This window comes from Lactuca virosa, chromosome 3, assembly GCF_052849685.1.
Source record: "Lactuca virosa cultivar CGN04683 chromosome 3, Lactuca_virosa_CGN04683_v6, whole genome shotgun sequence".
NCBI lineage: Eukaryota > Viridiplantae > Streptophyta > Magnoliopsida > Asterales > Asteraceae > Lactuca > Lactuca virosa.
Genome location: NC_136428.1, coordinates 382,950,759 through 382,967,410, shown reverse-complemented (window position 1 = coordinate 382,967,410; position 16,652 = coordinate 382,950,759). Strand labels below are relative to the sequence as shown.

The 16,652-nt window shown below is 38.1% G+C and overlaps 1 protein-coding gene across 1 annotated transcript; it reads right to left on the bottom strand.

The window, feature by feature from the left end:
• Positions 1-4,535: 4,535 nt before the first annotated feature.
• LOC145167698 (oxysterol-binding protein-related protein 3A-like) lies at positions 4,536-7,830 on the bottom strand. The gene is made up of 10 exons (XM_079086935.1): positions 7,536-7,830; positions 6,742-6,835; positions 6,494-6,610; positions 6,315-6,387; positions 6,081-6,199; positions 5,866-5,987; positions 5,609-5,785; positions 5,374-5,518; positions 5,119-5,297; positions 4,536-5,039 (listed from the first exon to the last, which is right to left on the bottom strand). The coding sequence occupies exons 1-10, from the start codon at positions 7,622-7,624 to the stop codon at positions 4,790-4,792; spliced, it is 1,365 nt and encodes a 454-aa protein (XP_078943061.1). The 5' UTR covers positions 7,625-7,830; the 3' UTR covers positions 4,536-4,789.
• Between the last annotated feature and the right edge of the window lie 8,822 nt (positions 7,831-16,652).

The window sequence follows — 16,652 nt, the reverse complement described above, 5'->3', positions numbered from 1 at the left end:
GTCTAAGGAAAAGGAGCATATATACGAATTTTTGACGGGTCTTGATGAGGCCTACGGAACCATAAAAACTCAGATCCTTAGCACCAAATGTCACACCCCCAAACCAGAATGGTGGAAACGTCTGGGGGCGGATGGAGTGACTTCATGTACAGTATCATAGCAATTGAATATAAATGAAACATAGAAACACAAACATTCATACATTAAGATTTCAAGTTTACATTGCTTACAAACTTTGTTTGCTCAAAAGTTAAATACAAATAACTGAAAAGTAGAAAACATGCAACAACGACGCCGACCCTCAAAATGGTTTGAATACCTGTTTACTGGTTTCCTGAGAATACAAGTGATTTTGAAAAGTGTCAACAATTAAGTTGGTGAGTTCATAAGCATTTTGTATGAGAAGGATTTGTAACGGTTTAGTGTAAAATGATTTTTGTATACTTCTAGAAAATCTGACATTTTCTTTAAAGATGAGTTGTAAGTTTTATACCCGAGACTAAAATGTATGTATTTCCTTTGTATCTCTTCCTTGTAAAATGATAATGTATGTTTCCAGAAAATCCAATATTTTCTTAAATATGAACTGTAGTCTAAAACCCTAAGACCAAAATGTAAGTAATGTTGTACTAAAAATAGTATGTAGTTTCATTTTTTTATAAAACTAATGAAGTGTAAGTTACGCCGTAAACCAAGTAGTTTCGTTAATCCCTATGTGAGTTATTATAACCATGTTAATATGACTGATATGCTTGAACGACGTTCTTCAGGCATCGGAGTTGGTAGACATTTGTCACCCTAGACTTGTCGGTCTAACTGTAGCTAACAACAGAGGTGTGGGGTTGTCAATCCCGTATAGATCTATACACAACTATCGCGTTCTCCCTCAAGGAGACTCTGGTTATAATGCATGACTTAAGGTGTACACTAGGTAGGTACGGTGAAGCGAATGTCTCACAAGAGCATCAACAGATTTACATGAACTATGACTCCTTTTTCTTGTAAAATGAAATAATTATACCTTTAAATAATTATATGGTTCTTCTAAAAGGAAAGTGTGGTTTTATGACTCCCAAACTATACCAATTATAGTTTATCTTGTATGTTTGTTGAGACTATTTATATAGTCTTTTATATAAATATAAGGTTGTTATCTTGTCTAGTGTCAAAATATGAAATCAAAACATGATATCTTTGGGTTGTAACCCACCAAAATAGTAAATGACTATAATGTAACCATTTTTGCTAGAAAAGCTATCTTTTAGTAAAAGTTTCCAAACCTTGTAGTTTTCCAAATCATACTTTTCCTTATGATATTTGTAGCATATAATGAGTTATATTTTTGTTAACTTTGCATATCAAAACTATACATCACAAATATTGTCTAAAAAGTAGTGATAATGATATCTTATGCAAATAATATCTTATTTTTAACATAAAGATGAAAACATGTAAGTATTTGTGTGATAAACAAAGTTTTACTTGTATCCCCCCCCCCTAAAAACATGAAAAAGCTTGAAAATGTTGGGGTATGAACTCACCTTGAGTGGATTTGTGGGTTGTTTGAGAAGATGGTGTGAAGATTTCCAAGCCTAAACTCTTGGCTATGGTTGATGAATTTCTTGGAAATGGTATGATCCTAAAGGTTTTAACACATTACATTATGTGTGTAAATATAATGAAACTAACACAAAAGTGTATAAAAACACTAGATTATCAAGGAAAACTTACCAAAATTCTAAGAATAATGCTTGGAGAATTTTTAAACTTGGAAGCTTTGTGCTTAATCCTTGAGAGAATTTAGAGTAAAATGAGGAAATGGAAATGGTGGGGATTTTGGGTTTTTTGTCGTGTATAAAAAGGAGAAGATGAGGGGATGTTTATTTTGGTATCTGTTGGTTAATACATGGGATACTGTTGGGTATTATATTGCGTGGGAAAAGGGTGAAACATCACTTCTTAAAGTCAACTATCCTTATCTCTTTATTCCCTAAACCGAAATCACCTTGGGAGGGGATACATTTGGTGTTTTCGGCCATGCATGACCGAAATCACCTCATTCCCTTTGTGATTTCGGTCCTAACTCCCTCACACAAGGAGTTTTCGGCCTTAGTGGGCTTGTTCTTGGTGTTTGCGGTCCTACATCCTTTTCAAATGGTGATTTCGGTCTTAGGTGCTTTTGGTTTATGTTGTTTTCGGTTCGGTGCTTCACATGGAAGGGTTTTCAGTTTAGAGATCACCCACTAAGGGGTGATTTCGGTTTTGGGGGGGTATTTTGTTAATGTGTGATTTTGTTTATAGTTTGTTGATTTTCAAGGTTAATTACGACAAGGTTTTCTAAGTATAAATTACATTAACTTATAAAAACAATGCCCTTTTGGTTTGTAAAATTTCATTGCAACAAAGTTACGTTGTGAATTCACTAGTACATGGTTACAATTTAGACCTTGTTTGATCCAAAATCTTCCAGTTGTCACACCAAACCGATGCCAAATTTGGGCACCGTCTTGATGGTTTTTAATACAAAATATAAGTGTATTTTTCATAAAAACGGGTCAACGGAAGCATTAAAAATAACAAGTGTATTTTTGAGTTTATAACAAAACCAAACCATCTAGGATCCATTTATAGAGGTTAAAATGATATTAAAAACAACCATAAAGTGTTTTAGAATGACAACCTTTTGAGCCTTTGAACCCACTTGGTTTTGGGGTGTTGATGAATATAGCAAAATCAAAGAGTATGATTTTCTCTACAAGTATACATCATCAAGATTAAGACACTTGGAATGCTAGTTCCTTCTTGTATTCTTAATTGTCTTAAGCCTTTAAGTACTTAACTCAAATAAGTACTAAATGAGACAATTCAAAAGGGCTTCTAATCACCAAAAACTAGCTTCAAATGGAGAGATGATGAAAATAGAAGAAATTTCGGCCATCATATGGAAAAGAAGAAAAGACCTTGAATAACTAGTCAAACACTCATGCAAAGGCCTTCCTTATATACTCTAATGCAAAACATACATTTAGATTATAATAATATAAAGTATTGATAGAGTTTTAGAAGCATGAGGGACATAATAATAATTTTGGTTAATGCTTAAAAAGAAGACAAAAATTGTCTAGCTAGTTTATTAACCATGGTATGTTAACTCATTAACTTGATCATGGTTAACCAAAGTGTCCAAAACTTTGTATATGACTTATTAAATCATACTATATGATATAATAACTAGTTATACTCTCTTTAATTATTTTTTCAGAAAACAATAATTATTCCCTAAATAAATACAAGAATTGATATTATTTATTAATAATCATATTAATAATAAATATATAAAATATGTCAACTTGATAGAGGCGTGACACTATTAGAATCATATATTACTAACAATATCACTCAATAATGATTCATGAGCATATAAATTCAACACCAATGTCAGGTTTGCAAGAAATTGTAAGAAAAGCATCAAAAATGTTGGCATGCTGCAAGAAACAAAAAAAATCTTTCATGATAATTTCGGACTATAAATGGTGCTCCGGAACGTAATGATCTAAACATTCCGGACTAGTTCTTTGTACTCTGGAATGCATCTATGTGTTCCAGAATAACATAACTATTTTTTAATACTTTGGGTCTTTAGTAACACTATAAAACTACATAATTAAGGCACCTACTAATAATCAACATAACATTTCAAACTTGTTCTTCGTCTTTTGGACAAGTTCTTTATATTCCGAGCTCAAGTTTTTACAGTTATAATTAGAAAATTAAACAAGTACAAGTAAAAGAGTCATGAACTTACCCATAAAACATCCAACTCATCAGAATCATGTCATTTCTTCTTTTGCCAACAGTCTGAAATGTGATCAAATTCCGACAGCCATTTCGGAATGAGTTATTTAATGCCATAATTCTTGAACTCATTATGATTTGGAATGGGCCGGGCCGGACCAGGCCGAACCTCAATTTAGAATAGTTCTTTCCGAACGAGATGGTCATTTCTCAAATGGTTATTAAAAGTGGTTATTTTATTTAAAAAAAATACATTAGAAAAATTGTCAGATTACTCAATTTCCCTTCAAAATGTTATTGATATGGGAGCATTTTCCGTTGCACAATTCCAATCCGGTACAGATTGTTTATAGTATTGTCCATGAAGTTGATAAGCTAATTCATGTCGGTGTCTATTTTTATTAGCAATTACAGTTATGCTATAAAATACTTTGTAAGAAAATATCTCAAAAAATCGTGTTGTTCTACCATTAAGGTCATTTGTATGCTCAACTAGTTAAGCATGCACTAATTCATGAATCTTTAGTCTTTAATCACTACAATTGTAACTCTTGTTCGGGGTATGTAAAAGTGTGGGTTTTGAAGGATGGAAATACTATGTTGGGAATCTCTTATGATAATATCATCCCCATTTGAAACATATCTCAACATCGAATAAGAAATATATATATATATATATATATATATATATATATATATATATATATATATATATATATATATATAGCAAAAGCTTCATATAACTACTAACAAGTTCTTTTATCTACTACTTGTGAGACACAAACATTTAATACAAATACAATCTTACCAAGTCACAAAACCACCAAAATTTTCAACAGCTTACATACATATATATAGAGAGAGAGGGAGGGAATGTGTATGTATGATGATCAAACAAAACACCCCAAAAAAAAAAAAAAAAAAAAAAAAAAAAAAAAAAAAAAAAACATTTTTATGTCAAAATTAAACAGACAAACTGGTGATGAATCAATTATCAATCAGTTTCAGCAACATTTCCATACTGCCAAGGGTTGAACTCTGTATTGGCAATTGTAACATCTTGAACACTACTTGACTTATCAGCTTCAGCTCTGTGTTTGGAGTATCTCCCATTGTATTCATAAATCTCCAAATCCCCCCATGGTGTAGGGGCAATTTGGTCCGTCATGTCAAACCACTTTGGCACAAATTCTTTCCCCTTTGTTTCTCTTATTCTTTTTTCCGCCCTCTGTTTCTCTTCCAGACTTTCCAAAAACAAAAAACAAAAAAATTAGCTTCATACTTTTCAACGTTTTGGAGGGCATTTCTGTCTTTTACACTTACATGCTTTTTTCCGAACCAGCTTTTGACATGTCACCCATCTCAAGGGCATATCTGTCAGGTCGTAAGCGGGAATCTGATGCTAATAGCTTCTTTGGTGCTGTATTGAAACTGTTTACTTTATGTGCAAAATGTGTGTACTGAAATTTATCATCTGCTGGAGCCTCAGCAACTTTCCATACCTTCAAAACATTATTATAATTATTGAATATCTAACAATAAAAATTAAAATATATGAATTTAAAATATTGAAACTACCTGTGTGAGTTCAGTGTTTGGGAGAGGCTCCCCTTCAGAATCACAAGGCTGATAGCTCATGGATTCGTTCCATTTTCCTGTCATTAATATTTTTGGTTCTTCTTCTGAATTGTATACATATCCATCCACTTCATAACGTCCAGCACTACACATAAATAAAAAAACAAAAAAAGTAAATTTATATAATTTAAAAAAAGAAATTGAAGTTTACTTTGTGTATTTAAAAATCACGCACCCGAACCAACCACAAGGTTGAAAATAGAGGACAACTTTATCTCCTGAGGTCAAATTGGTCAAAACCATCTCCCCAGGGGAATCAATCCATGTTCTTCCAAATATTAAATTGTTGACTTTTGTGGGAGGGGGTACTAATTCTAGGATTACTCCATCTTTCTTTAGCTTCAAACGAGTTCTACAACAAAATATCATCCATATTTTTTATAATTAAAAAAAAAAAAAAAAAAACATGGTAGAGTTTAGTTATTTACTTACCTTCCAAGAGGATAGACATCAACAGAGTTACCAAGAAACTTGGTCTTCACCTTTGAAGTTATATCATATACAAAATGCTCATTTTCAGCATGTGCAGCACTTATTGGAGGGTGATGACTCACCTAATTTTTACATTAAAGTATTATCAAATTAATATAAAACTAATTTTTTTTTTTTTAAAAAGTATGAAAGATCTTTAAAGTTTTTTTTTTTACCTGCTCTGCAATAAATGTAATGCCACAATGATTAACCATTTCATATGTTTCACCAAGAATTGGATTGAAAGGCTTCCAGGTTCGTTGTAGAGCATAATATACTGATATAAACCATGATGCTGTAATAGAAAAAAAAAAAAGATTTCATGCTTTTGAAAATTTATATAGAAAAAGGAGTGTATCAGTGTAGTGTGTGTCTATGTGTGTAAGGAATTAAGAATAATGATTTCTTACCTGTATATACTAATCGCATGTATGGATCTTCACAACTATCTGCTTGCTCTAAAAGATGGGCATATTCCATCAACTACAAAAACAATAAAAGTCTCTTACTCATTACTAATTTACTATGAACAATTATAGAAGAAGAAGAAGATATAGAAACATATTGGTGATTTGGTGTTGGGAAATACCTCTGCCATTTTCTGTAACATTGTCATGGGTTCAAAAATGAGAACAGGTAGAGTCACCATTGATGTGATATCAGCACCTACATACTTCTGCATTGACCTCCAGTAACTATCACGCTCCTGTGAAGATATATAAAAACAATGAATGATGATAATAGAACATGGATGTTAGGTGTAATAAGTACCCAAAACAGAGCAAAATGATGAGATTGTGAAGAAAAAAGTAGATAAGAGAAATAATTGAAGTGTACCTCTCCCTTCCATCTGCCTCTTTGTGCTTCAACTTCAGCATCATCAGTGCCTCCCTCGGGGTTAATAACTTCAAGCCCCTCGTAACCAAGTAATCTAAAGAAGAAAATAATCAAATACATTTAGATCCAAACAATTCAGTACATGTGACACTTGTTGTTAATCTAGACACACACTGTAGAAATACAATCTTATCCAAAGACTAGATATGATTTTGATACTTGTTAATGATTCTATTTCGGATGCAATAAGAAATTTAGAGCGGGAGAAATGAGGAAAAATGTCAGATTTTATAAAATACTCCAAAGTACCAACAACTAGGTTTTAACTCTAAAAAAAATAATGACAAATCCATGTCGATTTAGGATTTCAAATCATGATATCGTGATCACAAAATCATCATGTATCTTTGAAGGAACTTAAGTCCGATGGATGTAAACTTTTGTTATTATCAAACAATAACCACTTCAGTTAATAAGCTTCAAAGGAGAGTTTAGCTCCTGATATAACAAACCAAAGCTTCTGGTAAGTACTGATTGAGTAAAATATAAATTACAACCGGAATCGATAAGCTAATTAAAGCTAAAACGTAATCAAGTGCCGTCGAACAATCTTATAAACAAAAACTTGGTATTAAATCAAACATGCACAACTAATCCCACGATTCTCACGCTCAAAATCGGAGAAATTAAAGTGAAAACAATATTTGAAGCAAAAATAAACAGCAGCGATGGATCGATGTGAATTTAGGGTAATTACTACGACAAAACAAGAAGAAAGGTCCAGAATCATTCACCCGTTAACTTGATTCTTAAAACTGGAGAAACTTGAAGCGATCGACGAAAAGAAACCACCACCACCACCGCCACCTTGATTCTGCGCCATATCTATCTGGTGATAGAAAACCCTAGAACTCGAATAAATTCCCTTGTTTTGTAACGGATCAGGGGTTTCCCCCTCAAACTATATGTATTTGAAAGGAATCACGATCAAACAACGATTAAGAAGATGGAATTGATTTGAATCAGATCTTCGAGATAGAAAGAGTGATTTTTGATTTTAGGAAGATACGCTGTGAATTTATTGTTAATAATATTATAATATTATGGTGTGGACAAGAAGCGGATAGAGAAGGTTCGGTTGGCGGGTTTTCATTTCAAGTCAACAACGATAATGCCACGACTTTTCTCGCCTCCTTCGACCCGACTCGTTTATTCTAGATAAATATCGACTTTTCAAGAGAAAACAAAAAGTTGATATATAATCATCCTTCTCTTTTAACACTACATAAAACCCATGTTATAAAACTAATAGATTGATATTATATATATATATATATATATATATATATATATATATATATATATATATATATATATTAAACCCAAAGGAGCTTAGGAATAGTATTCTTTTAAGCTTTAGGATTTTGCCACAAAAGTTTGCTGAACTTGACACTTTTAGTCCCTAAGGTCAAAATTTTTACATTTTTGCCTTTTGATTAAGTTTTTGTGCCTTAAGGTTTTTGCCACAAATCTTTAATGACTTTGACACTTTTAGTCCTTATATTCAAAGGTATTACATTTTGGTGTTTTTGCCACAATTCTTTAATGAATTTGACACTTTTTGTCCTTGTAGTCAAAAGTTTTACATTTTGATATAAAAAACAAAAAAAACCTCCTTTAAAATTTTGCCAACATATTTTCCCAACGTTAACAACTTTAATATTATTGCCACAACATTTTGGATTTTTTCCACCAGTGTCCCTTTTTTTCGTTGTACACTTTTGACATCTAATTTTAGGAGTTGTCGACTTTCTTCCCTATTTATGGTGATTTACAATTTCAGCACATATCTTTTAAAGTTTGCCGATTTTTTCCATATTACCCCAAAAGCGGCATAGCCGCGGGTTCTTTACTAGTTTAATATCAAAAATCAAATATCCATTTATTTTTTTCTCAATTAATCTTCTTACACATTTAAGATTAGGATAATTATCATATTTAATAAAATAAATAAATTTTTATTACACTTATCATCATGGTAGGAAGATGAGTAAAAAGAATAAGTACGAGGATATTTAATTTCTCATTTACTATTTAGTTTTCAATTTCTATTTTCATAAGACAAAATTAGAAAAAAAACCCAACCATTTATCTACCATCATTAGAAAAACTTTCACATTTTATTTATATACAAAAAACATTCATATTTTCATTTATCTTTCAGATTAATCCAAATATTCATTTTTTTAAAGAATTTATCGATTGTTTTGTATCATGACATTTATCTTGTTTGTTTTTAGGTTGTCATGAAAAAAAACATTACTTATTTTTGTTTAAATAAATGGTCGTTCAGTAAATCGTCTATTTCTCACCTTTTACCTTAGACAAGGGGCAACGTCACTTAATTTTGTTTTCATGTTAACTTATAATGTAACACCGTAATTTTCCAAACAAATTTTTCATTCTAAAAACGCATACTTTTCATAGCAAATTGTGTAGAAATCTCGTTTATTCAAATTACAAACACAACTCCATTAGTAATCCAGGATCCTCAAAACATAACTCTCTCTCTGGTGTGTACAATCAAGCCGGTGCCTTCCCGAGATCCTCTGAGATACCTGAAACACATAACACATAACACGGTAAGCATGAAGCTTAGTGAGTTCCCAAAATACCACATACAACACATACGCCACTCGAGGCTATAGTACGACCCTCCGGTCGATGTGTCTCAGCGGAACCCTCCAGTCCCGTAGCTCGTTGGACCCTTCGGTCCGGTCTGTATCGTTGGACCCTTCGGTCCGGTCTGTATCGTTGGACCCTCCGGTACGGTCTATACAACACATAGCATATATATATAACACAATGCACATAATCTCATATATACACATAGCATACAAGACCCTCCGGTCTACACATAAATTGTAACACCCATAAAATTCAGGCCAAATTAAACATTTTAACCCATTCAAAACCATTAAGTTATTACAATTTGTTTTCAAAATAGTTTAAACATCAGAGTATCCCCAGAACCAAATCACAAAATCATGAAATATGAGGAGCGGTACGATCACGCCTTTGCCTTGCCACGATCACCTGATGTACTTGAAACAAGAAACTGAAAACCGTAAGCTCGAAAGCTTAGTGAGTTCCCCCAAAATACACGTACACACACAACCATACACATACAACAATGAACAACATACTATGGGTCCAATCAACCATCAGGTTGGAATACCCCAAGCCCTCAACCGCCGGGTTGGAATGCCAACATACTACGAGCCCAATCATCCTACCGGGATGGAATACTCTCGGCCCATAATCATCGGGTTGGAATGCCCATACACATATACGTACAACAATAACTACTATGGGTCCAATCATCTCGCAAGATGGAATACCCCAGGCCCCTCAACCATCGGGTTGGAATGCCAACATACTATGAGTCCAATCATCCTACCGGGATGGAATACTCCAGGCCCACAACCATCGGGTTGGAATGCCCCACTTCCTATACATACAATAACTACTACTATGGGTCCAATCATCCCTCAGGATGGAATACCCCAGGCCCCTCAACCATCGGGTTGGAATGCCAACATACTATGAGTCTAATCATCCTACCGGGATGGAATACTCCTGGCCCACAACCATCGGGTTGGAATGCCCCTACACTAGCAACCATGCACACATAACAGGCAACCACATAACACTCTACATAACCAACATACTAGGGCCCTATCATCCTACCGGGATGGAATACCTTCTGCTACTACTCAACATACATATCCCGCAGGTAACCTCCTACCAGCGTACATAAAGCAAGACCAACTACAGGTCTATAAATATAACCACTACCCAACTACCAGGGTTCTGATCCAACAAAACTTGCCATCACTTAACTACCTTATCCTCCAGGATACTAAGATAACAGAGCATAACATCATATCATTATCCTATCTACCAGGATACTAGCAAGCATATCATCACATAAGCATAACAAGCTCTAAACAACAATTGGAAGGGCCGGCCTTGGTGCCTTAGACCCTTGAGTACAGTGAGGATAACTCACCTGAAACGAAGAACCGAACCACGAAAGCACACTCCCGAAGCACTGCTCCAAATCCCAACACCTATTGCCATCAACGGACCATTGACATAAATAACCAATTACCATAACACCCATGAAGGTCAAAGTCAAAGTCCAGGCCAAAGTCAAACTTCATGACTGACTCTACTCGCCGAGTCAACCCGTTGACTCGTCGAGTCCTTATACTCTGAAAACTCTTAGAACACGACTCAACTCGCCGAGTCACCCCAAGAATCGTCGAGTCCAACGATCTTCGAGTCCCATCCTGCTCAACTCACTGAGTCACCTCCCGACTCACTGCTTCGAGGTTTAACCAGAAGAGATTGGGGTTCTGCGACCAGACTCGCCGAGTCCAAGAACAGACTCGCCGAGTCCAAGGCAATCTTCAACAGATTCTCTGAGTTGTTCTTCCAACTCGCCGAGTCCATGTACATGTTCATACAACTCGTCGAGTACACCCATGTGACTCGCCGAATCTCTCCAGTTCTCAATCCATACAGTGGCTTTTCGAACCATGCAGGGGCTCCAATCCATAGATCTACTCTTCTACAATATAACCCTCACATAAAGTGGCAAACTTTACGTGAAACCAAGGAGATATAGGCCCAAAACACTCTAGGGCTAGGGTTAAGGACTAGGGGGCTTCACCAACAACTCTTAGACAAGAGCTTTATGACATTTTGGACCATCACAAGCCTAGATCTGAGGTAGCAACCTCAGATCTAAGCCTCTAACTCGAAATAGCTCTCAATCATACCAAAAATGCCCCAAATCTCAAATGATAAAAGATCTAGATGCAAAAGAGCCCAAGCAACAGATTATTACCTCCAATATAAGCTTCAACTGAAGTAGATCCCGGATCTACACCACTCCTTTGCAGCAAGCCTCTTGATCTTCAAGCCCCTTTCCAAGATTTCCTCCTCCAAAGCTCTATTCTCTCTATTAATGGAGGCTCACTCGATTTTAGGGTTTCTGGATCTCAAAAGGGTAGTAAAGAGGCTAAAGGTGGGTTATAATGTTCTTTATATAGGGCACAACCCCCGAGATTAGGGTTTTCTCTCTACAGCACCAACTCGTCGAGTCCAAACTGCCGACTCGGCGAGTTGGCCACTTAAACCGCGACAGAATCCCGCTCCGACTCGGCGAGTAAGCAGACCTACTCGTCGAGTCCTTTCTTTTATTTACACTTTTGGCCCTTCATCGAACTTCTGAAATTTCGGGATGTTACAACTCTCCCCCACTTAAATTAGGCTTCATCCTCGAAGCCTACTGCAACATACGCTTCAGAACAAACCCCTTGCACTGCAGACTCCGATTTCTCAATCAACTCGGGTTCTTACAAACCCTACTTCTGCATCTCTCTTAAAATGGCTTATCCTCGTGTGGCATCCTTGCCACTACTCCAAGCCGACCATTGGCCTTTCAACTCACAAGCACCACCTATCAATCACGAATCACCCGATAATACTAACCCTTCATATTAGGGGCACACTTCCGCGCCCTGCAAACGCTAGATTCCACAAACACCCACTGAGCTCTGCTAAGACACTAATCCATCTTCCTTCGCCCAAGATTGGCGATAACCCTGATAACTTGTGTAGCACCTGGTTCTTGGTATGTATTTTTATTTAAGTATTTTGCATTTTTGGCCTTGGACTCGGCGAGTTGAAGGACCAACTCGCCGAGTAAAAGCGGGATGAGGCGCGGGATTTAAGTGATGGACTCGTCGAGTCGGGTCCCGGACTCGACGAGTAGGCTCTGACTAGACAAAACCCTAATATGAGGGTTTGCACCCTATTTAAACAACCTTATGCAGCCTCCATCGCCCCTTTATGCTCCCAGAAACCCTCCATAGCAAACCCTAAGTGTTTTGGTGCAAGATCTAAGGCTTTTGAGTGATTTTGGTGGTTTTGTTCACAAGGAAGAAGGAAGAGCATAGAAGGATCAAGAGGGAACTGAAGGATTCGAGTTTGGTTCATCATTTGCAGTCTTTGAGAGGTATAAAGTCTGTACCTTGCTCTTTCATTTGATAAATCCCCTTTTTGGGGAGATTTAGGGCTTTTATAAGCCATTTTTGGTAACCAACCATGATTGCAAACATGGTTGGGGGTTGAGGCTTTGGAATCAGGTCTTTAAAGGGGTCACAAGGTAGATTTGGGTTGCTTTTGCACCCAAGGAAGGCCCCATGTAACACTAGAGCCATTTTAGAGCCTTTTTGGCTCAAAAGTCCCATGCATGTACGTAAAGTTCGTAACTTTACGTGCTAGATTGAGCTTAGGGGCTTGGATCTATCATTTGGTCAAGTGTTGTACATCAGAAATCGAGGATTTAGGGTGTGGATGTTATCGACTCGGCGAGTCCGTTCTTGGGACTCGACGAGTCCAAGGCTTTGAGCCCCATATCTGTTGAGGGTCAAAGAACTCAGTTGGGTGTTAGAAGGGTTGTAGCAGGACAGAAAGGGCGACCCAACGCATTGGACTTAGTTTTAGATCTAGAGTTCATGGGACTCGACGAGTGCTAGAACAGACTCGGCGAGTCCAAGGCAATCTCCTTATGATTGAAGATGAACTCGACGAGTTGTTCATACAACTCGGCGAGTCAAGGTCAGAACTTGTTCATCTGATGAAGGTGAACTCGACGAGTGTTCATACAACTCGGCGAGTCGGATGAAGGTTCATTCGATGTTCATATCGAAGAGGAACTCGTCGAGTCGTCGCTAAACTCGACGAGTAGAATCGTGGATGAGGACAGTTGAAGAGATAGGGACTCGACGAGTTGACGGCCCAACTCGGCGAGTCGGGTCAACTGGAAGTTGACTTTGACTTTGACTTGGATTTGGTCAGGGGTAAAATGGTCATTTTACCCTAAGAATAGATTCAGACTCTGATTAAGTGTTTTCTGGGGATTGTAGCCGGAGGATTTCCGAAGCGGCAGCAGACAGAGGTTTCCCGCACACATTATCAGCAGCTACTTGTACGAGGTGAGTTACCTTCCAGTAGGGGTGGGTCTACACCAAAGAGGAGTATTTAGAAGATGATTGTCTTTGTGATAATTATCTTAGTCTGGTTACATGCTTTGGTCATGAGTTTTATTTGTATGTGTAACATCCGGAATTCCAGGTATTATATTTTATCATTTATTTTTGAGAAAAGAGAGGGACTCGACGAGTCGAGTCGTAGACTCGTCGAGTAGGACCGCGAATGATGACTGGATTTAATGAATGGACTCGACGAGTCAATGCGTGGACTCGGCGAGTCCGCGCTGTAAAATGAAACCCTAATTCTCGGGGTTTGGGGCCTTATTTAAAGGCCTTTATGGCCTCCATTTGCTGCCACTTCATTCCAGAGAAACCCTAGAGAGAGTGTGGGTGAGTTTGAGGGAAAGAAGAGGCTAATACATCACTTTTGGTGTAGTTTTGCTAGAAGGAAGAAGGAAGCACCAATCTAGAGCGTAAGGGGGGCTTGAATATGGGCTAATCACCTTTAGATTTCATCTCTGGAGGTATAATCCTGTCTATTTCATGTTGATATGATAGAGTTCATGATTTTAGGGCTTTTACCCCCCATTTCATGTAAGATCCAGTGAGTATGAGGTCCCCTTTGTGTTAATAGCATCAGATCTGGACCATGAGAGGTCCATAGAGTCACTATCCCTCAGCTTTATGCAAGCAAATGAAAGATTGGAGACTAGGTTGCCATTTCTAGAGTTATTTCTCCATTTATGACTTATGGTGGGTTGCATGCACGTAAAGGTTGCACCTTTACGTGACATTTGATCATTTGAAGGGTAGATCTGTTAGTTGGTGAAGCAGATCTGACCTCAAGAGATCTTTTGAGAGTTTTCATGGGAGGAACTCGCCGAGCCCATAAGGGACTCGACGAGTCGAGTCGGGTTGCCCCGCGACTCACGACCTGTAGCGACCCGTGGAGTATGGGTTGACTCAACGAGTCAAGTGAGGACAGGGGCGAGGAGGACATGCATGTACTCGCCGAGTCACTCTAGTGCACTCAGCGAGTCCGGTCAATGTTGACCGTTGACTTTCGTTGACTTTTAGGGTTTCGGTCAACATTTGGACTTTTGGGTCAAGGAGGGGTAAAATGGTCTTTTACCCTTCTGAGGGATCGTAGAAGGGGATTTAATCTAGCCTTTGAGAGCCATTATTTATTCGAGGATATTGTGTATGTGATTAGGCGGGGGCTAGATCAGTATATTCGTGAGCGAGATCATCCGAGATACCCGAGGTGAGTCTTCTCACTATACATTACCTAGAGTGGTATTTATGTGTAGACCAGAGGGTCTTGTATGCTATGTGTATATATGAGATTATGTGCATTGTGTTATATGTATGCTATGTGTTGAACCGACCGGGCCGGAGGGCCCAACGATATAGACCGGACCGAAGGGTCCAACGACACAGACTGGACTGAAGGGTCCGACGAGCTATAACCGGACCAGAGGGTCCAACAAGCTACGGGACTGGAGGGTCCCGCTGAGACACATCGGCCGGAGGGTCGTACTATAGCCTCGAGTGGCGTATATGTTGTATGTAGTATTTTGGGGAACTCACTAAGCATTTATGCTTACAGTTGTTGTGTTATGTGTTTCAGGTACTAGCGAGGATCGCTGGAAGGCGCCGGCATGATCCGTACACACTGAGAGGATTTATGTATTTGAGGATCTTGGGATTTGTTTATTGTGATAACATGTGATACATTGGATTACTATGATATTTTTAAAATGAAAAATTGTTTTGGAAATTCACGTTGTTACAAGTTGGTATCAGAGCCTTGGTTTGAGTGACTCGGATACACCTCCGGGCGTATCTGAACTCAAACTGAGGATTTGAGAGAATTTTTCATAAAAGAAACAATTTTTCCAAAAGAGTAAAGGACTTTTGAGAAAAGCAGAACGGAGCAGTGTGTACGATCAGCCAGCGCCTGAACGGTGATTTCCCAAAATACCCTTACATTATGTCTTATGAGATATGTTATGATAGGATATGCATGCTAGAGTAGGCTAGGTATTCATATTAGGACTAGAGTGGCCTGATTTGTGATGCCTTAGCCTAGGAGTTACTGCTACTATGAGATACTTCGAGAGTAAGTAGGTAGCAGCGAGGAATTTATGAGTGGTCTACTAGAGAGTAGCCTGAGTTTAGTGAGATATAGAGTACTTGTGATCTGGGATCCTAGGAGGAGGACTTAGGGTGAATACCGATGCGCTGTGGAAGGTGGTATAAGGGTCCGTACTACTGGAAACACCGGATCGGTGAGCAGTCCAAGTAAGAATCCTTAGGGTACTAAAGAACGAGTAGGGTTGAGTATCGAGTGCGAGTATACTCGAACGAGTCTCTGATTCTTTTGTGTTGTGTTTCAGAGACATCATGGTTGGGACGTGCCACCACCCAGGAGGCAGTGGTACCAGCGATGAGGAGATTCGTAGGTTGATTCACGAGGAGGTGGCGGAGGCCATTCGAGCTGAGATACCAGAGATGTTCGGGTCTATCAAGACCACGCTGATCGAGACTTTTGATGAGCGGTATGCTGCTCTTACTGAGGCTGCTGTTGCTGCGGCCACCGCAGCCGTCGCTGCTGCCAGGCCGCAGGGGGGTGACTTGTTGCTGTACCGAGAGTTCAGCAACACGAAGCCACCAGAGTTTGATGGGACGCAGGACCCGATTGCTGTGATGAGGTAGATTTCTGACATCGAGGGATGCTTCTACACTTGCTCGTGTCCGGAGCATCTGAGGGTTCGGTTTGCGCTGAACCAGCTTCACTTGGGAGCGAAGGACTGGTGGAAGTTTGTGACGGCAGACTTCACT

Coding starts and splice junctions, on each gene's coding strand:
- LOC145167698 (XM_079086935.1), bottom strand. CDS start 7,624: ATGGCGCAGAATCAAGGTGGCGGTGGTGGTGGTGGTTTCTTTTCGTCG. Junction 6,388..6,493: donor TGTTACAGAAAATGGCAGAG/GTATTTCCCAAC, acceptor TTGTTTTTGTAG/TTGATGGAATATGCCCATCT. Junction 5,298..5,373: donor CAAACACTGAACTCACACAG/GTAGTTTCAATA, acceptor AATGTTTTGAAG/GTATGGAAAGTTGCTGAGGC.